This window comes from Glycine max, chromosome 6, assembly GCF_000004515.6.
Source record: "Glycine max cultivar Williams 82 chromosome 6, Glycine_max_v4.0, whole genome shotgun sequence".
In the NCBI taxonomy this organism is placed as follows: Eukaryota; Viridiplantae; Streptophyta; class Magnoliopsida; order Fabales; family Fabaceae; genus Glycine; species Glycine max.
Window position 1 is genome coordinate 10,417,889 of NC_038242.2, and position 25,941 is coordinate 10,443,829.

At 32.5% G+C, this 25,941-nt stretch overlaps 2 protein-coding genes across 4 annotated transcripts; one reads left to right on the top strand and one right to left on the bottom strand.

Moving 5' to 3' along the window:
* The first annotated feature begins 5,811 nt into the window (after window positions 1-5,811).
* Window positions 5,812-12,574, top strand: LOC100820038 (splicing factor SF3a60 homolog). The gene is made up of 12 exons (XM_003526659.4): window positions 5,812-6,049; window positions 6,143-6,256; window positions 6,525-6,629; window positions 7,083-7,225; window positions 7,345-7,441; window positions 8,843-9,007; window positions 9,150-9,221; window positions 9,689-9,847; window positions 9,980-10,057; window positions 10,553-10,681; window positions 10,893-11,039; window positions 12,144-12,574. Exons 1-12 carry the CDS (start codon window positions 5,876-5,878, stop codon window positions 12,288-12,290), a joined length of 1,530 nt encoding a protein of 509 aa, XP_003526707.1. The 5' UTR covers window positions 5,812-5,875; the 3' UTR covers window positions 12,291-12,574.
* A 5,515-nt stretch (window positions 12,575-18,089) lies between these two features.
* LOC100810264 (uncharacterized) lies at window positions 18,090-25,809 on the bottom strand. 3 transcript variants are annotated; one of them, XM_041016435.1, is made up of 6 exons: window positions 25,371-25,809; window positions 24,659-25,281; window positions 21,388-22,228; window positions 19,456-20,821; window positions 19,103-19,186; window positions 18,090-18,859 (listed from the first exon to the last, which is right to left on the bottom strand). In XM_041016435.1, the coding sequence occupies exons 2-6, from the start codon at window positions 25,197-25,199 to the stop codon at window positions 18,203-18,205; spliced, it is 3,489 nt and encodes a 1,162-aa protein (XP_040872369.1). In that variant the 5' UTR covers window positions 25,200-25,281; window positions 25,371-25,809; the 3' UTR covers window positions 18,090-18,202. The 3 variants fall into 3 exon arrangements, with proteins under 3 accessions (XP_040872369.1, XP_014631877.1, XP_003527978.1); XM_014776391.3 differs by having other exon boundaries at window positions 19,456-20,482; window positions 20,582-20,821; window positions 24,659-25,809; XM_003527930.5 differs by having other exon boundaries at window positions 24,659-25,809.
* Between the last annotated feature and the right edge of the window lie 132 nt (window positions 25,810-25,941).

Sequence of the window (25,941 nt, forward strand, 5' to 3'; positions counted from 1 at the left end):
AGCCCTGACGGCCTCATAATCTCTTTTGTTTAGTTATGAATGCTTTAGTGTAAAAACAATCAATGAATGAGACAGTATAGATTGAGTATTATATAAAGAAATCAAATTTAACAAGTTAGATGTTATAAATAAGAATAAAAGTAATATTTTATTTTTTAAAATTGGTCTCATAACTTCTTACTTCAAGAATACTTTGTTGTAAGCCAAAAAAAACTTTTGATATTTCATAAAATAATATTACATAAAATAAATTTTTATTTTATATAATTAAAATTTATAATAAATAAATAATTTTATAAATATAAATTATATTATAATTAAAATTTGTAATGAATATGTATTTTTATCATATAAAATATATTTTATATTTATCATAAATAATTTATATTATGATATATTGTTATTATTAATTAATGATAATTAGATTTACAGAGTAGTTGTGATATTTTGGATCATTTTGACACAATGTTAATGTTAGATTTATGATAAATAATTTATATTCTAATAAATTATTTTGAAATAGTTCATATTTTTTTTATAAAAATGATAAAAAAAAAAATGGTCACTCATTTAACATTGTCTTGTTTCGCTCAACTAACTAACTGTTTGCTTTGCATTTAGTTTTTTTTTTTTTTACAGGAGCTTTGAAGTTAGTTAATAACAACTACTCCATGTAACATTAAATACCAATATTAAAAAAAATAACACGGCTATTTTTTTTTAAAAAAAAGAACTCATAAACAAAAGGGTATATTACACGAAGTAAACATATATGAAGTAAATATATTTAGTTATTATTTATCTTAGTCTTATAAACGAGATTTTTTCTGCATCCTATTATTTGAACAATTTTTTCTAAGAAAAGTAAAAACCAGCAACTTAAAGTAGTTGGAGATCAGATCTATTACTACTATGATGCAGCGTGACAAACAAAAAGCAGATGGCTATACACAGATCTTTCCAATACGCGGAAAACATTGATTTACTGGAAGAAAATCAGATTCGAACGACACTATATTCATCATTTTTTTTTTAATTTCTTGAAAGTGCTAAGTGTCAACATTGACTGCCTTTGGCTCAGTGGGTTGTAACTATCAAACTTTCAGAATACATTTAAAAATTTCACAAATAGACAACAGAATATTCATAATGTGAATAGTAACACTCCGCTCTGTCTCGTGTATTGTAAGTATTGCTTGGTCATGGCTCAAAACAGAGCAGATGGTATCATATTGGTAACTTTTTTTTTATTAGTACTCAATTGTATATTTACCCATTTACTATTGGCATGGCATGAAATGAAAGAAAAGAAAAAGAAAAATATTGATTTTAAATTATTTTTTTTCCTTTCATTTAGTTTTCAATTCAAATTTTAAAATTTCATTTATTTTTGTACCTTGCACATAAATGGCTGGCGGTAATTTCCCGTGTTCATTGTTCATCCTTTGCATGTTAACATGTGGACTATTTATAAAAATACTTTGATATTCAAGTTAGGATGATGTAGTAATGAGTTTATATAAGAAAATTAATAAAATAATATTTATTACCTTGAAAAGTCAATCATTTATATACATATATTTATTTACAAATCTTATGTACGAGCCTTAAGGTCCTTGAATCTGACCTTTCTTAGATTTTACCTCTCAAATAAGAAGAACTTTAACGGATGATAAACAAATTTTATTATAATTTGATTAAAGGAATGTAATTCAAGATTATCTAACCTAATAAAATTAAGATAAAATAAGTTAAATTCTTTAATATTTATGAGATTGTGACTCATAAATTCTAGGTCACATCAGTATAATTTCTTTTCCCTTTTTTTTCTTCCTACCAAATAAATAAAGGATATTATTGAACACGTTAAGAACCTTAGAACTAGCAACAGCTTCACAAGGTTGTAATTTGTTGGAAAAAAAGGTTATATGTAGAACATTTTAAATAGAAAATAATAATTTTTTTCACCAATATTAATTATATATTTTTTCACTAGATGTATTTTATGTGTAGAGCATTAATGTGAATTTTTATTTTTATTTTTTTCAAAAATTACGATTATTTTAATTAACTTTTGCGCAATTCTTCGACTAACTTTTGCATAATATAATTCAACAAACGAAATAAAAAATTTAAAACGACATACCATCAAGATCTTTTCTTAAACACGATTCCAGTAAAAAAATTAACCAGCAAATTCGTTTTATATGTTAAATACTCAACGACCATGTAAAGAAAACCAATCGATCAATACAAACAAACTAAATAATAAAAAAGTTCAATTACCCACGTTTCATTTGCTTACACAATCATAACAAATTCACACGAATGATCTATATGATCACACGGGAAAAAATTGTATACCTTGCAAAATCTTTAATCGTCACATGCAATATCCTTCACAAAATACCAAAATTATACAAATCCATTAATCCCAATTTATTCAAAGCAGACTAATTAATATTTTATAATTCTACGTCAAAAAATATATTCATAATTAAAAAATAAATAAATTACAAATCTACCCTTTGTTCAACCGTGCATAATTTTTTATACGTAAAAAACATTTAAACAGTGGAAATTTCACATGACGCATAAAAAAGTACATGGGTAGGAGAAAAAAAAATCATAAAAATTGATAGAAAAGTGAGTTGACCAAGAAATGTGTGTTTGTATATATGTAAGGACTTTGGATGGATAATGGTATATTACGAAACAAAGTACCCAAAATCTCCCTTAAAAATAATATATAAACATGTAAATTCAAATAAATAAAACATATATAAATTTATATATAATGCTATTCAAAAAAAAAATTATACCATAAAAAAGTATAATGTCCTAATAATTCAAGAGTAACTATTTCACCAACCCAATTGCCTACATGCCACTGGTCATCTGGTAATCGATAAACAAATAAAACAACTTTAACTGTCTTGTCGTATACCTTTTGAAAATTCCCATTAGCACTAAGGTGCGTGTGTTTCACGTTGCTTGTAGTTTGTTGATCAGTCAAAGTCAGTTTTAGTTCTATTTTTTTCTCTCTCTATAAACAATTTTCATATGAAACCCAGTTAACGAGTTTTTTAGAAAGAGAATTAAAATGTTAAAATAAAAAAAAAACATAATATTTAACTAATGAAGAAGTTAAAAATGATTTTGTTTTATTTTTCAAATTCTCTAGTAGTAGGTTTGATAATAATAATAATAATAGTGCTGAAAAGTGGAAGGAAATGTTCCTAAAAAAGGTGCTCGAAAAGATACGGCCTCGCAGTATCACTGAAGTTATATAAGGCTATAATAACTATAAGCAATAAGCAGACGCACTTTTACCAACCTTGACTCAAAAGGAAAATAAAAATAGGGGAAAGATAAAGCTCACTTTTCCACTTTTCCACTTTTCCGTGAAGGTTCATTGGCATTTGGCAAAGCCAAAGGTTACGGTTACACAAGGCATGATAAGTAGTCAAGTTCTGCACTATTCTTTTCTTTCTGCCTCTCCCCTTGGGTTACACAGCGCATGATAGGCAAGATCAAGAATATGGTTGATATTGATACGATATATGAAAAATAAAAAAAAAAAAGGAAAAAGGAAAGTGGCATTGACTAACGTGACTTTTTTTGTCTAGGTTCACAGGGTGGTGGGCGATATATACCATGATTGCAACCGGTCACAGAAAGTGAGGTTGTTGGATAGTCTTAAAGGGACATGTCAGTTCAATCTATCTATTTTTGAAAATTTGCATGTGCCACTGATTGTACTGTGCAACTACTGTCTGTTCGATTTGCTCTTTTACTCTTCAATCATGTTTAAGGTTGTTGATCAGCATTTTTTTGTTGAAGGTTCAAAAATTAATTAATCAATAAATAAGATTTTTAAATACTACTTTCTCAGGATTCTTTGGTTGAACTAGCAACTAAATAAGTTTTCAATTTGAAAAAAAAGTTACTTCAGAATTTAATTTTAACAATTATATAAGTTTTAATCAAAGTGTTTAATGTTCTTAAGAAATATCGAATTCTTACCATTAAATATAACTTCTTCTGATTTGCAAGCATCCGTTCTTGTACAAAAAGCATTTATAAATGATCATTAAAATGCTCGAACAACGAATAATAGTATGCTTTAAACAAATTATAAGCAAAAGTTATGGAGGAGTTATAAGGAAAGTAAATCTAATATACTCGAAAAGTATATAAAAAGAAACTGGGTAAGAACATATATTTTTCATTAATTCAGGTTGCCATGAATGCAACGTAGTTTGGTGTACACGGAATGTGCGTAATGTTGAAAAACCAACTACAAATTACATATCTTTTCCTATTTATAAGAATGTTAAAATAATGGAAAATAACTTCTTAATTGAAGACAAAGCTTTCAAGTGTGAAGATGTATGTGACATTTGTACTGATTAAGAGTTGTTATTTATAATCTATAAATATTAGACTACTTGTATTTTAAAACTCACATATTTTAAGTTCTCACAATACTCATGAATCGATAAAGTTAATATATTATTTTTTACTATTTCAAATGATAGGCTTTTATTATTTTCATATAATAATTTTATTGCACTTATTCTCGCTCACTTCTCTTTTTCTTATAACATTTTTTTTATAACATTTTTTTATTTAACACATTTTAGTAATTAATTTGTTTGATTGTAGTTGTAATTGTATATTTTAGATTAAATAAAACATAAAAAATTAATACATTGACTCATAATAAAAGACCTAAAATAAAATATCAAAATGAAGAATTTTAAAACACTAGTTAATAGTTAATACAATACCGAGTTAAATATTTTCAGTCTTAAAAGGGTGGAAGGGTGGGAGCAATGATTGTGAGCTTGAGTGTTGCACAGAGAAGGGACCATGTTTCACTAAAGATTTTGTGGAGTTATTAGGAGAGCACACCACAAACCAACCGAACGATACCATAAAGGGTAAATGTTTATTTTTGTCCCTAAATATATAATTCATCAATAAATGTGTCTTGAAAAAATGAAAATATAATTTTTTTTCATGAAAGTGTAAAAAGTAAATGTGATAAATATATTTGATTGTTAACTTCCATCCGTGATCATTAATAACCCACGTGACATAAATAATAACTTCCATCCGTAATCATTAATAACCCACGTGACATAAACAAATTTATCACGAGAATGATTTGTTTTAAATTTTGATTACCAATATATTTATTATGTTAGTGAATTACACATTCAGAAATAAAATTGATTATTTGTCCATTTATATTCCCAAAAAGTGGAAAAACGAAAAATCAACAAATATTATAAGATAAATATGTCTTTATGTTAACAATTAGATATTAGCTGACAATCATTTCGGTGACAATTCGTCCCTCTTTATCATGTATGTTATTTTTATTAACGATGATGGACAGAAATTGCAACTTTTACATTTTTAGAAACTAAATTTTTGTATTTTCATCCTTTAAGGATGTATTTATCAGCGAATTACATATTCAACGATAAAAGTGACTATTTATCATATTTTTTGTTAGAATGTGTAAAATTATATTATTTATAATTTTTTTTTTATTTTTACAATAATTTTTTTTTTCTTAATTTTTTAACTAATGTATTGAGGACGTTAGTTAACAAAACAAGACCATTTATATTTTATTGGATCTGCCAACGCAGCCTTAGAGTGTGATTTATTCAGCCGAAACAATCATAAATTGTTTTGGGCCAATCTAATTGTTTAATCTGTAGCCCACTAGTTGACCGCAGAGCCCATTGGGCTGAAGTTCATAAGGCCGACGTTAGGCCCATGATTGGCTGGGTTGGGTTATGTATTAGTAGTAGCGATTTGTGTGAGGAGAGAGAGAGGCCTTAGAGAGAGAAAGAGAATGTCGTCGACGGTGCTGGAGGTGACGCGGGCGGCACACGAGGAAGTGGAGCGGTTGGAGCGGCTGATAGTGAAGGAGCTCCAGAATGACCCTGCCTCCAACAAAGAGCGCTTGTATCAGAGTCACCGTGTGCGAAACATGATCGACACCATTACTTCCACCACTGAAAAGCTTGTGCGTTTTGCTTTTTAGTATTTGGTTTTTCTTCTTCTTCTTTTTTCCTCCCCATTTTCACATTGTGACCTAATTTGCTATTCTGCGTTTCAGATTGGGGTATATGAAGATAACGACAATGCAAGGAAGGACGAGATTGCTGCACTCGGAGGCCAAACCGCCACTGGAATTAACGTTTTTAGCGCCTTTTATGATAGACTTAAAGAGGTCGCTCATTTCTTTTTCTTTTTGTATTTCTCAATTTTTAGAAGAAATGGAGTTTTCTTTTGCTTAAAATAAATAAATAAAAAACTTAAAGTGGTGAAGCATCAAAATTGTTGTGTTTAAATCTGTATTTGGAAAATTAGGGGATTTAATGTAATTAAGTTTTGGAAGAAAATAAACAACTTGATATGGTGAAGCTGGGTTCTTGCAGTTATTTGATATTTTGTTACTGATGTATTTGTAACGGATTGGTTGTTTTGTGGTATTACAGATACGAGAGTATCATAGGAAGCACCCAGTTGCTCGTGTTGTTGACGCCAATGACGATTATGAAACACTTCTCAATGAGGAACCTCAAATTGAGTTTAGTGGAGAGGTTTCTCTCTCTCTCTCTCTTTCTCTCCCCCCGCCCCACCCCCTTACCCACCCACCTTTTTGTGAAATCAGCAATGCTCTGGAGTCTGGTGAACAGAAAAATACAGAGAATGCTGTTTGCTTTTAGTGAAATTTAACTTGGCTTAGCATTTGGGACAATGAACAAATTTCTGGATTCTTAATATGTTAAGAATAGCCCTGACAAGTCCTTAGGATATTAATCTATTATGTGCATGATTGAACAATTAAATAGTCTGTCTATGAATTGGGAAAGCTGGGAAGAGGTTCTTGCCTGAGGTTAACTTTTTTCTGGAGGCAATGAGTATATTGAGTATGCAAGATTAAATCTAACTTTCTTTCTATTATGAGGAGAGACAATGTCACATTTCCAGTACTGACAATTTCTGCTCCTGCAGCCTTTTCTGATCACTGATTCTGTGGAATTTTCTTTCAGGAATCACTTGGTCGATACCTAGACTTGCATGAATTATATTATCAGTATGTCAATTCTAAGTTTGGAGAGCCAATTGAGTATTCTGCATACCTTGATGTTTTCTCAGACACAGATAAGATTCCCCGCAAAATGAAAATGACCAGGTTAATTGTATTATCGGTTAAGTTAATTTGACAATCATTTGGCATTTATGTGCACCCTAGTTTTGTATGAAAATTGTATTTTGTATAGGCTTCTAACCTTTGTTTTTCAATTTCTTCAGGCAGTACCGAGAATATTTGGCGAATCTTTTGGAGTATCTGTTATACTTTTTCCAGCGGACAGAACCCCTGCAAGATCTTGATCGAATTTTGTCAAAGGTGATTGATATTATTTGGCCACTGTTCTAAATTTGTGGCATGTTTAGGTTAATTTTGAGCCTCACTAAACGGATATGTTTTTCCTTTTCTGTTTTTCTTTTCAATTTGTGGCATTTTTAGCTTAATTTTGAGCCTCACTGTATGGATATGCTTTTTCTTTCTTTTTTTCATCTCATAGGTCATAACTGAAAATATTGGTATAGAAACCTAATGAATCTTTTCTGAGTGATTTGCATTGGTTTTTATTTCTGAAATTTTTGTTTCAAAGAAATCCGGTGATATGTTTGGGTTGTTATGTCTTGTGCCAATTTATTCTACTTTTAGGCCTTCTATTACCATATTTTTACCTGTATAAAAAAGTAGTAATCATTTTTTTTTTTGGGGGGGGGGTGTGGGGGGGTGGGCTATTTATAAAGACAAAGTTGGGGTAGCGCACCTGTTGTAGAAAAGATGGTAAAATCTTGCCTTAGGTGGTTAGGGCATGCGTGGACAAGACATGAAGAAACCCCATTAAGTATAGTAGATCAGATGGAGGGTAACCTAATTGCTAGAGATAGAGGAAGACCTAGAAAAAATATAGGCATGATTTACAACAAAACATTATGGCATTGTTTGACTTCACGTAGTGGAGAAAAGCTTGGTTGTTGTTGTATTTAACTATTTATAAAGAAATTTACACCTTTTTTCTTTCACGTGATCCCATTTTCTACAGCATTCTCTGTTGAAGTTAATATTTTTTAACTAAAGCTTAAATATTTATTATTAGATTTTATTTTTTTTGGATAGACTTTAAATTTAGAAAGGATTATATGATTTCAATATTTTAGATTTTCTATGCACAAATGCATGATTGACCATTGGCTAATTATGAACTTTTTAGTTTTAACAGTCATATTCAGTAATTCCTGCTTCATTTTTCAACTCTTTTCATTCATTTCTTGGCCTGAATACTGTTGAATTAGTTTATATTGCATCATAGAAGCGTGTACATAAAATTTTTGAAAGCTAATCTTATTGTGTGTTTGTATAAACTTTCAAAAAGTGGTTCTAAGGATGAACAAAAAGGTGATTTAATTTTCAGGAATGTTATAATAAGAAGGAGCTATTTTTTGTGAGGTTATAATTATAAAAGTACTTTTTATTTTGAAAGTTTGTTATACTTAGTTTTTCTCCCTAGAAGCTACTCAACCACAATTCAAGATAATCGGAAATCTTTTTTTTTTCTTTCCTGATTCTGTTGTTTTTCTAAAGCTTAAAACCACAATTTTTAGAAGTGATTTTTTCATGAGAAAAAGTTAAAACAAACTGACCCTTAATTTTCACCTCATTGACATGGGGATTCCTTGTGCTTTATTTTCATTTTCTCTTTATGCGAGAGAGAATCTAATATAATTGTGGCAGGTAACAACTGAATTTGAAGAAAGTTGGGTTGTTGGAAAGGTACAGCGATGGGAAAATGACAATCAGGAAAATGGACATGTACTTGCTGAGCATGCTCCCATTGATCTTGATTATTATAGTACAATTGAAGAATTGATGGAAGTCGGCCCTGAAAGGTTAAAGGAGGTAAAATTGTATGAGGGTGCATGTGTGTCGGTGCATATTCCATTATCAACGTAGCCGGTCAGTGTGAAATTCACCATCACTAATCATAAACTTGATATATTGATTATATTTTCTTTTTCTTCTCTGCTTTTTGACATGATAGGCACTGGCTGCATTGGGGCTTAAGACTGGTGGTACTGTTCAGCAACGCGCAGAGAGGCTCTTCCTCACAAAGGTAGTTTATACCCCGTTACAGAGTATAAGGTTCTTTTATCAGAGTCAAAATTGTATGTCCACTGTGAAGTGGCCCAAATTGACAATTCTGTTTTAACTTACATTGGCCCATCAGTCTGGTCCCTCATCAGCTACTACAGTCCTTGGAAAACTAATGTGTATATAACTGGCTCTTGGCATAATCTATAAATGTGTTTTTCTGATTCTATTTTATTAAAGTACTTGAAATTCATAAGGTTGTCCATTATCTCATACATTTTGAATACTGTGAAAGTGTGAATTCATTAACTATTTCATAAGTGGCATTTCCATTGTCCTTGGTAGATCAAAATTAAATTGAAATTCTTTCACCTGCAATATCCTATTTGGTTGGGAGAGGCCCTGATTCATTGAATTTTTTTTGAAGTAGCTTTGCTGCCCATAGGCTACATCTGATAATAACAATTTATTATTTTTTTTAATATGCAGCACACACCTCTTGAAAAGTTGGACAGGAAGCATTTTGCTAAGGGTGCATGTGGTGTAGAAAAGAATGGGGTTGCTGCAGTTCCACAAGAAGATGGAAATTCTAAAGAAATTGCATTGATGGAAGCCAAAATGACAAAACTTTGTCATTTGTTAGAGGAGGTTAGCACATTTTGCTTAATTTCCTTTAGTTTAGTTTCATTGATGTCTTCTTTTCAGCATTTTGGGCATGTATAATGATTGCATGTATCAAAATTTCTATCTGGATGTATAATTTTTCTGACCCTTCTACAGACAATTGCTCGAACAAAAGACAATGTTGTAAAGAAGCAAGCCCTAACATATGAGGAAATGGAAGCAGAACGTGAGGAGGTGAGTCAAAGCAATTTAATGATCCTCTAAAACCTGGGGATTCTTGCTGCATTGCTGTGATATTAGTTTCACAAATTACAGTTATATTGATTTGTAGAAGAAAGCATTGCAATAACCTAACTGTTGGAAAGTCTCCTTAATTGTGGCCTCTTTGGGGTTCACCTTAATTGCACATCCTCGAGGGGGTGTATTTAGTCTCACGTTGACTAGAGATATAGCTTAATTAGAACTTGTAAACCTTGGGCAATCCTCACCTTACTGGCCAGTTTTGTGAGGTTGAGTTTTTTTACAACTAACATTTTTTTTACAAACCATCTTCTTTGATGCCATAAATATAACACAAATGCATATTAACAAGAGAAAAAGAAGTTACAAACTTTCTTCCATACCCCATTTGGTTTACATTTTCTCTCTTTTTGGCCATTTACTTTTATGCCTTCTCTGCTCCCAAAAATAAGCTAATTTAATTGTGTTATATTAAATGATCCTTGACAGGAAGAGACACAAGAGGACTCTGAAAGCGAAGATGAGGAGCAGCAGATATATAATCCCCTAAAATTACCAATGGGATGGGATGGGAAGCCTATACCTTACTGGCTGTATAAGCTACATGGTCTGGGTCAGGTATTATATATTTCCCATTAAAATTTTGGAAACCAATATTAGAGAAAAGCTTTTAAAAGAAATTATTGTTACATTTGCCACTACCTGTTTGTAGAATCATGTTATACATTTGATAAATCTGTTAACTGATTAAAAGGGTAGGGACTTGTTGTATAGGATTCTTTATGGCTCACAGTATTTTGATCATTAAATAATATAATATGTATTTCAGGAATTTAAGTGTGAGATATGCGGGAACTACAGTTATTGGGGGCGTCGGGCTTTCGAACGACATTTTAAAGAATGGCGCCATCAACATGGGATGCGGTGTCTTGGTATACCAAATACTAAGAATTTCAACGAAATCACATCAATTGAGGTATGCGTATTATTTGTTTCATTCCCTTGCTGCTAATCAGTCTGTAGCATATTCCCTAGTATAATATAGATTACTTTTGTCTTCTGAGTATACATGTGTATTTCAGTGCACACACGTTTATTTTATTTTTTATTGGGTTCTTCATGATTACATATTGAAATAATTTAAATCAACATTACATTTTTTTTCTCATTGGTCTGTAACTAATTAAAATATAACACATTAAAATGTTACGGTATAACTTAATCATCTGGTACTAAAATTTTCTTTTATGTACTGTTTTCCAGAGAGTGCTAACCAGTGTCTTAAGAGCACTGGTTAAGAAATCAAAAGTTTTTTTTTTTTTGAGAAAGGGCAATATTTGATGTTATTAATGCAGTAATGCGCACTCACTACTGTAATTTCCAATAAACTTTTTTTTTTTTTTTTTGAACGGCCAAAAATATCATATATTATATAAGAATAGTACCAGGGGTACTACAAGGATACAAAAGAAAGCCAGAGGCTTAGGCTAAAGAATAAAGGCTACAAAATCCTCCCCAGCAAGACACATTACAAGATCCAGCCACCCTTCCCTTACTAGGTGAAGGCAAAAGACATGGATGAGGACCATTGTTGAAACGGAACAGCAAAGCCCTTTTCCCATCCCCTCAACCAAGACCAAGTTCTAAAAATAGCATTATCCACCAGCTTTGAAATAGAAAACTGTTGATCATTAAAAATCATGTCGTTCCTATAATACCAAATAGAAACTATTGCTGCTATCCACCAAGTCTTCCACTTTCTGTTAGTAGCCTTAGAAGCAGCCAAAGAGAAATGCTGAGTGAAGTTGTCCACAGGCCTACAGTGCAAGACTCTTGCTTCCTTGACCCAAGAGTTAAATTCCCACCATAGTGGCATAATTTCCAATAAACTTTCTATTTATTCCCTAACGAAACTCCTTTAGGGTATTCTTTAGCAGGACCCATTTTTTTTTATTAAGTTTGAGGTGCATGACTTCTTAAAAAATTGAGTCCAAAATTATATCTGAGTGCATGGTTTGATTATTAACTGGTGACGTGTGTGCAGTAACAGTATCATTAAGTGTGGTTTTCTCTGTTGCAGGAAGCAAAGGAACTTTGGAAGAAGATACAGCAAAGACAAGGAGTGAACAAGTGGCGCCCAGATCTTGAGGAAGAGTATGAAGACAAAGAAGGCAACATCTATAATAAGAAGACATACACTGACTTACAGCGCCAGGGACTGATATGAGAAAACACAATTTTGAATGTTCCTCTTTTCAAGTAGTCTCTTCCCCTGGTGTGTGTGTGTGTGAAGTGGAAGTAGAAGCAGTTTGCTTTCTACAGAGTTGATGGGGGAAATCGTTGTTATCTATAAGCAAATATTGTGCACTACCAGGGAGAAGAGCAGGGGATAATAGGACAATGAGCAATATTTTGTAGCTTATGTTGTACTTAATGATCGATACTCTAACCAGGAGAAGAAACAAATATTGCCAATGATGTTGCATAGTATTAAAAAGATTTTGGGTGTCAGTGGCCTACTAATGTCTATTTTAATTGGAGACTGAGTGAGATCTTGGCTGCAGGTACATTTGGAATCTGATTTACATGAAGTGTCATTTATGGGAATACTCGTAGCGTGTATTGGACTAGTGAAACGTGGCGTATATCTGTTAAAAAATTATGTAGAGCAAGGGGTAAGGTGGTGAGTCGTGAGAACCTGTGAAACATTCTGAATGGCAATCTCTCCCAAGTGAGTGCGTGAATCGATGAAGTAGTGATATATGAAAAGTTTGTGTAGTTGATGATTCTTGAAGTTTTTTTATAGAGCTCGAATGAGGATGACTAACGGGTGTGACATGCAAGGGTGGTCACGAGGTAACGTGTGTTTTACTGTTTTCATTTTTTTAATTACAAAACTGTTACTTTATTTTCAATCTGTTTTCGTTTTTTAAAAATTTGTACAAAAATAGAGAAAAAAATGTTCAGTATTCGCTGTACAAATCTTTAAAAACAGGAAATAAATTGAAAAAAGGTGATAATTTTGTAATTAAAAAAAAACAGAATAATTGAGAATTCCTTCCAAAGATTAATTCCTTTAACCGCTGAAAATATGATGGTGAGAATATTTATTTTCATGTTTGTTAGGAGGCTAATAAAAAATATTTTAAAATATCTTTTATTCCCATAAAAAGTTGTATTGTCATGTTTACATTATTTTATTTTTATGAGAATGTGAAATTATTTTTTAAACCCCATCATGTATCTTCCATTTTTTTAATGTATTATTAGAAACATTAAAAGTTAATCAAATGTATTTTTAGATATGCCAAAATATAACATTCCTATTGCAATATTCCCAAACATGTGATTTCTCCTTAGAAAATAACTTCCTTTATTCCAATGAGAATATTATTTCTCATTCCTTCTCGTGGGAGTAAAAGTGTAGGATAGCATAGTACAAATGGAAGTTATATCTTAAGAATTAATAATACTTAGAAATGATTTTTCAAAGCTTGCAAGTTGTAACAAACATGAGAATAAACTTCTAATCCATGAAATAAATACACTCTAAAAAATCTTTTTAAATGGTAAAAGACTTAAGATATACTACCGATGAAAATAAGTCAAGCCTCATGAGTCAAGACAAGCGCTTATAACCTAACCTAGATGAAACCTAAATTAGGCCAGATTGTTTTGGAAAGAAATTAGATTTAAACTTTCATAAAAATCTATTTAGTTAAAAATTATCAAACTTTAGATCATTCAAAAGGTCTTGTGCCTAACATGTTAAGTTCTTTAAGCAGATATAAATAATAACTTTTTGTTCATTATATTAAATTTGTTATAATATATTAAAATCATATATTTAATTGATTTTTTAAATATTAAGGATGTTAACCTTACATAAAAAGTCAAAGATATAATATTATTTTAGAATAAATTATTATCTATTTAGAAGATTTATAATAAAATATATTTTGAAATAAATATCGTAAAAGTCAAATTATACCTTAAAAATAAACTTACCTCGTATAAAAATGTTAGACTCAACCTTATAAAACTAATCTATTCATTTCCGCATTTGGTCATGTGTTTCAAGTAATATGATTTTGATATAAAAAAATTATAATTATTTTACGAAGTTTTTCTTCGTTGACTTTTTAACCTATTAGTCCATGTAATGATAAGTCATACCAATATAAAAATTTGAATATAAAATAGCTCTTAAAGTAACTTAAACAAGTTAAACAACTTTTAAATAGGTTAAATCAAACCTAAAAGAGCATATTATAGGTAATAAGTCAAATTTGGACACTCAATTATTTAAACAGATCAAACATATTCAAGTAAAACCTTGTTTAATCTAATTTATTTTTACCCCTAAAATATACTTAGCAAATTTTACTAAAGTGTACCTATAAGCTTAGGATAAAAGCAACTCAGTTACATTGAATTAAATTCATTTGGAAGAGCTTATTTATAGTGTAAAAAATTATACAAGTATTTAGGTAACTCTTATAATATGTTCATAAGCAATTTTTAGTTTATTTTAATAAGTTCTTCAGAACAAATTATATAAATAACTTACGGTTTACATGAAAATAATTTAACCTAATTTTCTCTTTAAGTATAGAAAGAACTTATACATAAATACTTATATGATAATTAAGCAGAATTTGTAGGTCTTTCCCTTAACACTTTTATGTTAAATTTTTATCAGTAAGACTGTCCTACAAAGGTTATTCAATGCCAACCTTATATAAATGACAACCATTATTTTTAAAATAAAACTTATTAAGCAATCCATGAATCCACAAAGTTAGAATTTAACTAGTATTTTAACTCATAATGTATGAGTAAATATTTATTTTCTATTAATATTTTTAAAAAACTAAAAAAAAACAAGTGTGAAATATTATGTAGTTTAAAAGTTAAATAAATTCAATTCAAACGAATAAAAAAGATTTTTAATTTGTTTTTTATTATAAAAAGGTAATGTAAATAGTATTACAGTAGAAAAAAAATTAAAACTTCTATTTTTTTAATATATTATAAATAATATATATATATATATATATATATATATATATATATATATATATATATATATATATATATATATATATAACATGAAAATAAGGAAAGTGACAAAAAAGTAAAAAAACTTTATACACTCGATGATATCATGAGTAAAAAAATCAAGGAAAGAAGAGAGAAAATTATAAATAGCGAATTAAGAAAACAAACAAAATCCAATTTTGTACTTTCCAAATTGTGAGCTATAAGCAAAAACCACACTAATAATACATAGTGAAGTGATGATATGTGTTGACAGAATGAACACACAAGTTATAACTTATAACCGTGAATAATCAATTTTATTTTTAAGAATATTTTAATTTTTTTAAAATATTAAATAAATATAAAAATAAGATATAATTATAAGAGAAGATTAGATCGAGAATAGTGGAAAGAAATAAGTGAATGAGTGGGATTAAGAGGTTATAACAAAAATCTAATGCCTATAAAAGTCGCACAAAACAAAAATGGGAGCAAACAAAAAAGAAAAAAAAAAGACTCTGACGACCGGAGCAAGAATTTCTCTTTGCACGGCTACATATTGGCAAAATTTCATATGCTCTAGACAAGTGAAAGTCTTTTGCATCATTTTATTTATTTTATCTTTTTTCTTTTGTTATACATAGAAATAGAAATGTGTATGACATTGCTTATGAATGCAAGATATACAATTCTCTCACTTTCTCTGTGTTTTTCTTATTTTTATCAAGTTTGTGTTTCCGCCATAGAAATTTTGTGTCCAACATTTGTTTTTTTTCAATTCATTTTTTTCTTATATGTAATGTGATGAGGTCAATGGGTGTAATGTGACTCTATTTGCTTGTGTATCTAGGAATTCATAGAAATTTTGTGTCCAACATTTGTTTTTTTTCAATTCATTTTTTTCTTATATGTAATGTGATGAGGTCAATGGGTGTAATGTGACTCTATTTGCTTGTGTATCTAGGAATAGCAAATAGGATATTAGGAAGATTAGTTTTGGCTATAAGTTTTTTTTTCTTTTATTCATTATTTAATATTTGATTCATTTTGTGTTCTGGCATGTGCATGACGTGTTGGTTATCTATGACTTCAATGTTTAGGAGTTCTGCTCTAGTTTTTAGTTTGTTTATTTATGAAATAATAATAAAAAATCAAAATTATACATTACTTTATTTGAATTTTTGTGTGCGTAGTTCTGTGCATAAGGTTAGGATTTAGGATGCATCCATTATGTTTCGTTAGTTCATTGCAAAATAAAAAGAGATTCTGATTTTCTACCTTTTGATTAATTTACATTGTTTATAAATATTTACAATATCAAATAAAAAATAATCTCTTTTTACTTCATGCAATGGTTTAATAATATTAATTGATAGCAACTCTACCTTTAATGTTTTCAAATCATAAGAGTTCGTTCAATAATCATTTACTATCATAAACTCTTGGACTAGAATAAATTTCAAAAACAATATTTTATTATAATAAACATATGTTAATTGAATAGTGATTTTATCATTGTGAATTGTGAGGATTTGATGACTAATTATTTACTAGTTTAAATCCTTGTGCTAAGTTTTGATAGAGTAAAAAAAAAAACTTTTTTATAATAAGACTCAAGAATATATTTTTTAAGCTAAAGTAAATATAAAATTAACGATATTACTCAATTAGTTAGAATTACCATTTTTTACTGGTAAAGTGTTAATACATGTAATAGACTCCCAAACTCGTTTTTAGTTTTAAAGATTTTTTAAGAAATCTTTAATATTTTTTCTTAATTTAAAATGTTAGTGACAACTCATTTTAAATAAAAATTATAAATTATCCCGTCATGATGTCGGTTCACACAATTTGCATAGTACTCAAGTTAATTTCTTTTTACCTTGAATGTATCACAATAATTTACTGAAATTATTCAATCTTTTCATGTCATGCTAAAAATCTCATAATACGTTTTGAAGACTATTCTAAAAATTATACTAAATTACCAAAAATTAAGACCTGTATCCATTAATTATTTTATAACTAAAACAACTAGACAATAATAAAATACGTATCATTTCTCCAATCTCATTCACATTTTGTAAAGATTTTTATTATTAAGTAAAAAAATCATTATTAAGTTACTTATATATATGACTTTAAAATTATTATAAAAATCAACAAATTAATATCTATAACAATCTAAAATTTTATGACAATATAAAACCCATTTACATTGTATTAAAATTAAATCTTTATTTAACCTTTTGTAATTTTCAAATACCATTTTAAACTTAATGAAAACATTCAGCGAAAAAAAAAACACCTTAAAACAACCACCAAGTACAATATAAATATAACAACACTCCCTAACACTTTTAGGCACTATTATTATTAGTTGAAATTTATTATCTACTACCAAATGTTATAATTTCAATAAATTTCTACCAATAATAATACCCAAAAGAGTGTCAATGTGTTGCAAAAATTTCTCATATGGGAAAATGCAAACAACACATTATTTGACACATCCTTCTCAACACTATTCTTGATTTGGTAAAATCCATGCTAAGACTCACTTATAGAATGAAAAGAAACCCCAATAAAATGAGAATAAAAGATCATGTTATTTAGTTAAACTCCAGCTTCAGCAATATGCATTGGAAAGTTGGTTTTAAATAGTGAAAAAAACAGATTACAGAAAAGTTGGTTTTAAATAAGTCGATGCTGAGGGAGACAAAACGGGCTGTAAATGCAAAAACGTGGAACAGAACCAGAAAACTCATGAACAGTAGTACCACTGTCATTTTTTTTGGAAAAGCTTTTTTTGAAATGAACTTGAACGAACCGTATTAACTACTAAGATCCATTGCACTCATGCAGAAGGGAATGCAACTTAGATGAGATACTTACTGCCACGGCATGCACGAGCAGAAATGCTAAAATAGAAGTAACGAAATGCGAGGAAACTCATGCATGGGGGATCAGAAAGACGCTATTCTAGGGAATATGAATGCCATTTCCTTTTATTCTCGCTCAAAATGAAAGCAACAAAAAAGAGGGAGGAAATTAAAACCTGATGGATAAAAAGCAATGAAAGATATAGAAATTGTCTCAATGTGTACTTTCAGGAGAATGATGTATCCGGCTTAAAATTAGCGACTCAGACTCATTTGAACCAGGCATCAAAGCATCACAAGCTTTGGGAGACCCATCCTCAACAATTAAGGGATTAGGATTAACCTTTGTGTCACCAAAACCCAGCTTTTCATCTGCACAATGGGCAAAACCAGTAGTTTTGGCTTCGCTATCTATGTTTTCACCCTCTTGGTGCAAAGTATGGGCCAACTGAGCTTCATTTTTAGCTGCCAAGGAGTAATCCTCTTCTGCATCCCCTGAATTCACCTTATCATAAGTGATTTTGGGCTCTTTCTCTTGCAAACCTGCTACAGTTTCTTCTTGGTTCACACGACTAGAAGATGGGCTAGACATGCCAGTTTTGTCATGATCTTGCTCCATTTGGATGTAGGTTTGATTGATCCCTTCCAATTGCTCCTTTGCAGGAGATGTAGTTTCCACTTTGTCTGATTCTAATGTAGGCATTGGCACATCTTTTATCCCATTGCATGCTGAGACAGAAACATGGCCATTCTCCAAATTAGGAACAGGAAATGACTCATCCACTTGCATCTGGTGGAATACCACAGTATCATCTACCTCCCTCTTGTTAGGCAGGTTCACCCTGTGCTTCTTGTAAAGATCTATGGCTCTCTGCAAATTGGAGAAAATTTCACTCATCAGGGCTCCAGAATTCAGTATTTAAGAATTGATAGAACTTGACAAAAAGGACAAAAGTAGGAAAATAAAATTCTAGGTAATGCAAATTCTCATTACCAATAAATTATTACCACACTTGAAGGTTAGAGAAGAATATTGCTAAAATTCTAAAGACAGACATTATTCACCTACAGATAATTTCTGTAGCCATTTATGTAACTGATCAGGTAGATTTACCTGGAAGATAGAATTATCAATTTCTGGAAAAGGTGAACGCCTTGATAAGGTGGCAGCATATTTCTGTCGTGTTCTTGATCCATTCTGTCAAATCACAGGACAGGAAAAACTAATAATGTCAGGGATCATTTGTTGCATTTAACTAATAGAGTAATAATGAATACGGTTTCAATTACACCAGTTCATTTAAACTAAAATCACTTTTCTAGAGCTTCAATAAAAGGATATTAGTTAGAAGTTGCCCTGAATCACTTTTAAGTTATGGTAGGCATCAAAAAAGAAAAGGCCTAAACGAAAGTCAATTATAGTTTAAGCGTTGTAAGTTTTGGAAGCAAAAAAGTTTTCTAGGATACCTTCAATAATAGTTCTGTACTGGCAACTGCATCAACTGAAGCATTCTTGTCCATATTCAAAGCACACATACACTGGTCATACAACTCTGGCAGTACTAAGTCCACCGAAATGTCAAGTTTGGAAAGGTAGAAACGGCTGAAGAGGGAAGTATTGTCACTTGGCATCGAAGTATCAGGCACCTTTTCAAGAACAGTTGAGGATGAAGAGTTCAATGGTACTTCTGCTGGAGAAGTGAGACTGGACAACTTTCTTTCAGGAGATTTCTCAGCAAGTTCATCCCGGTTATGTTCATCCTGAGACATTTGACTTGTCTGATCACTCAGACCATTATCAACCAGGGCAGGAACTGATTCATCTTTGTAGGCAGGGGAAGGCAATTCCTTCTTTGAATCACAACTCTGCTCTTTCCAAGTCTCTGAACCAGATTCCCATCCATGACTATTAGTCGAATGCCTGTTCCTGTCCCAATCAGAACCACCATACATGTGAGGATCATCTCTGAAGACACCATTATTGTTATCCCATCCATGCAAATGAGCAGCTCCTGTACCATCCATCAAATTTGGCCACCCAAGTGGTGGGCGCAAATGACCTGGAAATCTGTCAGCATCAGCAATATGATAAGGAATGCCAGCATGGTTAACTTCCATAGGAGGCCTAACACCAAAGAGAGGTTGAGATGTAAACTGTGGCACCATTGTTTGAAAACCTCCATGAGCTGGCCCAGGTGGGAAGGGAACATACCCATTTGGTACTGGTGAATTCCAGTTTGGAACTGCCCTCCAGGAATTGCCACCATGTCCTCTTCCAAATCCAGGTTCACTACTTCTTCTGTATCGTGAATTAGAGTTATCTCTAACATCATCCTCTAAAGAACCCATATAAGGTCTATCTAAGGTAGCCCTGAAACCAGGAGGAGGTGAAATCAATGGTGCATTGCTCTGATTAGTCCTACCATATAAAGATGAATCTGCTTGAGAGGGCTCATCCAAGAGCGGTTTCTCTAGAGTAGACTCCCTGCCAAGTCTATCATCAGAAGCAGAGAAATCTCTTACATTAGTACTGTTCCTCCTTCCACTTTCGTCAATTTCAAGATTCCGCTTAACACTACTTCTATTCACATACCTGCGCTCAATGCTTGTTGATGATGGAGATCTTTCCATCAGGGCCCCAGGAGAAGCCTTGGCACTGGAAGATCTTTCAGTTGACAAGTCTCCAGCAGGAAATTCATCTATTTTAATGGGTTTTTCCATTAATTTGTATTTAGAACCTCTATCTGATGTCCCAGAGTAACCCTCCCTTGAGCCTTTGGTTCTCTGTTCTACTGAAGGGTCTCTGTACTTTGAATCTTCAGCTTTTGCATTTCTGAAACATGGGGAAAATGGAACCGGTTACTATTAGTCATGGTATAATATTCCCATACTTACAAGCTTCTGCAAGTAAAAGTATAAGTTAGACATAACAATCAAATTTAAACCAAGCACGCAAAATTTTTTAAGTTGTAATTTTAATAAATCAACAAACTGTTTAATTACTTCCCGTATTGGCAAAGGGGAAGTTTCTACATTGACCTTAAAAAACTCTCATTTTTATACAGAAGTGGAAAACCGTTATCAATGATATAAAAAGCCTTAAAGGTATTCTTTATACAGACAATGCTAGTAATAATAAATGAATAGAGTATGTTAATCATTGGAACTTCCTTGGACCAAATTACACATGACAATTGTTTTATCAGCAATCATAGTATAGCACTATTACATCAAAAGCAGCAATAACCTGAAAAACTAATGAAACCAAAAATGAACAAAACTGCTTCCCTAACACCCACCTGAAAATTATGAAGTGGGGAAGGGCATACCACATAAAAAGTCAACTAAAAAATGAACTCACAATGGTTCAACCAAACTTTTAACAAAATTAAACAGTACCTATAGTCATCTTTGCCAATGTGTGTATTTGAGGCAGGAGAAGATCTGTGTTTATTGCTAGTTCCAGATGAATCTGCATGAGCTTGTTGAGGTTGAGATCTTCCTCTGTCAACATCAGATTCAGCTCTGCTGGTGCTCAAACTCCTCTTATCAGAATCAAGATAGTAGCTCTTAACAGCTCTAGATTTAGAGTCACTATAATCATCGCGATCATCCAAAGTCCTTTTCTTTGTTCCACTCTCTTTGCCTCTACCACTTCTATCATCCACATGTGACCCATCACGATCACGGCGACGGTCACGATCCCTGTCTCGATCACGATCATGATCTCGATCCCAGTCCCAATCTCGATCTCTGTCATAATCATGATCCCTGTCAATATCATAATCACGATCGCGTTCACTGTGGCGTTCTCGATCCCGAACAGATTCCAAATCACGATCCGCATCGCGATTATGGTCCTTGTCACTCTCTGGAAGCTTGGTTCTCTTTTGCCGTGACTCTAGGCTGTTCTTTTCTTCCCTAGCATGTTTATCATCAGACCTAATGGTAGTATGATCTTTAGCAGGGCGCTCATCACGTTGCTTGTCATGTCGATGTTTGTTCTCCCTGCCTATTTCTTCTCTATATTTGTCTCTATATTTCTCCTCTTTTCGCCTATCATCCTTCTTTTTTCCATCCTTGGCAATGTCATCCCTAGAAGACAAATGTCTATCATAACCATCTTCAACATTATCTTGATGCTTGTCACCATCACTATAGTCGTCCCTCTTCTTTCTCATTCGCCTCTCAAGCTGATTATCAGGTTCAGGGCTTCGCAACTCATCAATTTTCTTTGATTCTGCAAAAAAACATAGCCGCATAGATCAAAATCAACAAATGTCTTCTGAACAAACCTGAGCAAATCATATGAATGTATACAAAAGTCCAGAATAAATTATGTGCTTCATATGGAAGGTGTTACAAGAAAGAATATTAAAAAAATAAGGACCAAACATCACACATCACAAACATCATTCATGGAAGTGGTGAGCTTTTGACATTTCAAGTCATGTTATAGATCACCAACATAAAATATTGTAAAGAGAAGCTATCAAATGAAACTGAAAAATCCACAATATTTCACAATAAAAATATTGTAAAGAGAATCTATAAAAGCATTATATCCAGAGTAAAAATTGGTATCGTGTATGTATTCTTGAAGTATTTTTTTTTCTTGATCTGCAACACCTACTTCCTAAGATTTTATTTTATTTTTCAAAATAAGCATTACTAGTCTAATTTATGCCACATTGATAGAAGGTAAATGTGATTGGAAGAAATCAGGGAGGACAGGAGCACTCTTGATCAGAAACACTGGGAAAGAATACAGAAAAAGTAAATGACTTCATTTGTGAAACAAATCTGTGCAGTTTCTCTGCATGTCTGACAGAAAATTGCCTACAATAAAACCAGAATATAGAGCCATATAGAAATCATAACAATCTTATCCCATTACAGATCTAAGGATAACGCACTGTTCTTGAATAGAGCATTCAGCTTCAACCAAATACACCAAAAAACACATAAATGCCCACTGCCAAAAGGTGTCCCCCACCCCCAGTACAAGTTAAGTATGCATGATTAACTCTTACAAGATGCAAATGAAAAAAGTCAGCAAAATATGAATAGATTCAAACATGCATGTACACAAGGGATATTTAAACACACAAGAAAGAATTATTACCCATGTTCAATTCAAATAACAAAATTCCCAACATATAGGAGAAATAGTCACTCCATAGTTGCCAGGTAAAATTAACTTTTCTAATATACTTAAAGATCAATAAAGAATATTTGTAGTTCTCACAAGAAATGAGATTAAAGAACCTTGTGTAGCATCCTCTTGTAAATGTCATTGTTGCCACTAATTTTCTTACAAAATGATTCCAACACAAAAAATTCGATATGCAATCATATTAATTTATTCAATGGCTAGTACTCAGGCCTAAGTAATGTAATGCCAACCACCAAGCAACAAAATTTGATATTTGGAAATAACCACATTTGATCTACGATATAAAAAACTTTATTTTAATTACCTTAAAATTTACCCAAAACCAATTAATCTATCCCCGTTGAAGCAGACCACCTTTAAATTTCCCATTCAATGATTCTTAATTGCTCTTAACTGAGAGCCCATATAAAGTAGAAAATAACCCATGCCATTAATGTAAGCTTTGCAAATATGAGTGACAAGTCCAAGCAAAGAGTTGAATATAAATATGGCAAAAGATATAGAGTTCTATTCTTTTATTCACTAACAGAGGAGTGTGTTATGAGAGAAATAGGCACAAAGAGCATTTATAATTTATATAAATTTTGAGGAAGCAACAAATATCATAATCCTTCATAGAAAAATGTATCTCTCATAAAAGTACTCTCTGCTGTAATTGAGAAAAAGGTTTGGTATATAATTTGAACTAGTCATTCAGGATGAGGTATTATTTTGACATGTATCTTGGATTACAGTCACATTGTTTAATCTAATTATAATTAATAATCAACTTATCTACCCAACCTAGAAAAGTATTATTCTTAATGGAAAGATTTAAAAGTCTCAACCATGTCTTTTTAACTATATATTCTTAACATCCATTTGAATCAGTTTAGGCCAACACATAAGGTGAATTTAACATTTGTACAGACAGAAACCTAAGAGCCTGATACCATTAGGCCGAAGGCACACATTTCCAAAAGAATGAGAATGACACAAGGCAAGAAACCGTTGGAATGACTAATGCACGAACACTGACATTGAATAAACAGTGAGAACTAACAGAATGGAAGGAACAAGGAGAGACTAGATATTCATCAGTTAAAGGGTATGCTTGTTCTAAGAAGTGGGAGCAACGGATTTGAGAAGATGTGTATTTGACATTTACATTAACAGTCATCAGCCGCTAGTCAAATTGGTCACCCAATTCCAGAACTGCTTGCAAACTCTCTCCAGAGAGAGGCAACTCAACTCAGAGACAAAACCAGAAATTATCAAATGGCTTGCCCCCATTGTTGCTAAACTAAAAGGAAGTGCCTCAACACTTAAAAGGCTTGTCCTTTTTTGTTTTGATCCAAACAAAACACACACAAAACTGAAAGCCAAGTATCAATCCCATTACCATGCCAATCCTTCTTAACAGACAAACACGCAAAACGTGCCTCAGTTCAGTTCAAAACAAGTCATGACACTATAAATACAACAACATCAATCAATTAGGTCAAGTTAACTTACCATTAATTTCAAAGACCTGCTTGGAAACACGTTGCTCTTGCTCATCAACCGATTCCTCACTCCTACCACCTTCTTTGAATTTCCTCTCTTTCTCCTTCTCCTTCTCCGCCGCACCCTCCCTGCCTCGCCCCGATGCCGAATCCCTATGCTTCCCATCCCCTTTCCCGCTACTCTTCTTCACCTCCTCGCCCTCGCCGTACACTCCCACGCTCCCGTCCCTCCTCCTGCTCTTCGAATCCCCCGCCGTCTTCGACTTCTTCGATCCCTCCTCGCCACCATTCCACCGGTCTCCCCCGCCGCCGCCTCCGTCTTTGCGCCGCTTCGACGACGACGCGTACTCGTCGGAATACTCCCCGTTCCCGTGCGCGTCCTTCGAATCCAGCCTCCGCTTCTCCGCGGAACTCGAATCCTTCTTCGCGCCGCCGCCACTCTCCTCCTTGCTCCTCCGATCCTTGGCGCCGGAATCTCGCTCCGAGTCGGAGTGCTCCCTCGCGTCGCGCGAACTGTGCTTGCTCGATTTGTGCTTCGAACTGCGCGGCATCGCGGAAGCGAGACGCGGAACAACAAAACCCTATCCTGCGAATTCGAATCGGGAGAAGTGCGCTGAATCGGGAACAGAAACCCTAATTTGGAAGGAATCGAATGAGAGAGAGAGAGAGAGAGAGAACAAAACGCCTGAACCCTAATAGAGTGAGAGAGAAACTCCACGCACCGGATCGCGGAGATCGAATGTGAGCGAAATAACGGGAAGGTCCAAGAAGTATACACTCTGATCGGTTAGGGTTAAATGTGGAACAGCGCGTAAATGTTCTTAAGTTGAACAGTATAAGAAAAACGCAACGAAATCGAAGGACTCTCTCTCTTTATTTCCCTTTGTCTTGGAGTGTGTATGTGAAGTTGTGAAGAGTGTATTTTTGATTTTTTTTTTTTTTCATCGGCGTTAATGAATAATGAGAAATGGAGGAGAGGGCCTCACTCTGGGGGTGGGGGTGGGGATAATGAGAAACGGTTTGTTTTGACGGAAATGCCCTTGTTTGTTTGGCCTTATGTCGGTGGTGTCCCTGTGCGGCGCGGGTTTCGTGTGCTTGGTTATCACAGTGGCTGTAAATTAGGTTACAAAGCTGTGTGTGCGCTCTCCAATAGGAAATAGACACGGCGTTTCGTGGTGGTGCTTGAACAACTTGTCTCCTCGCGTCGGGTCTTTAGTTTAAATCTCCTTCGATTCATTGGTTTTCAAAAGGAACACTATAGACAAACATGTTCAAACTTAATTATTTGTATTT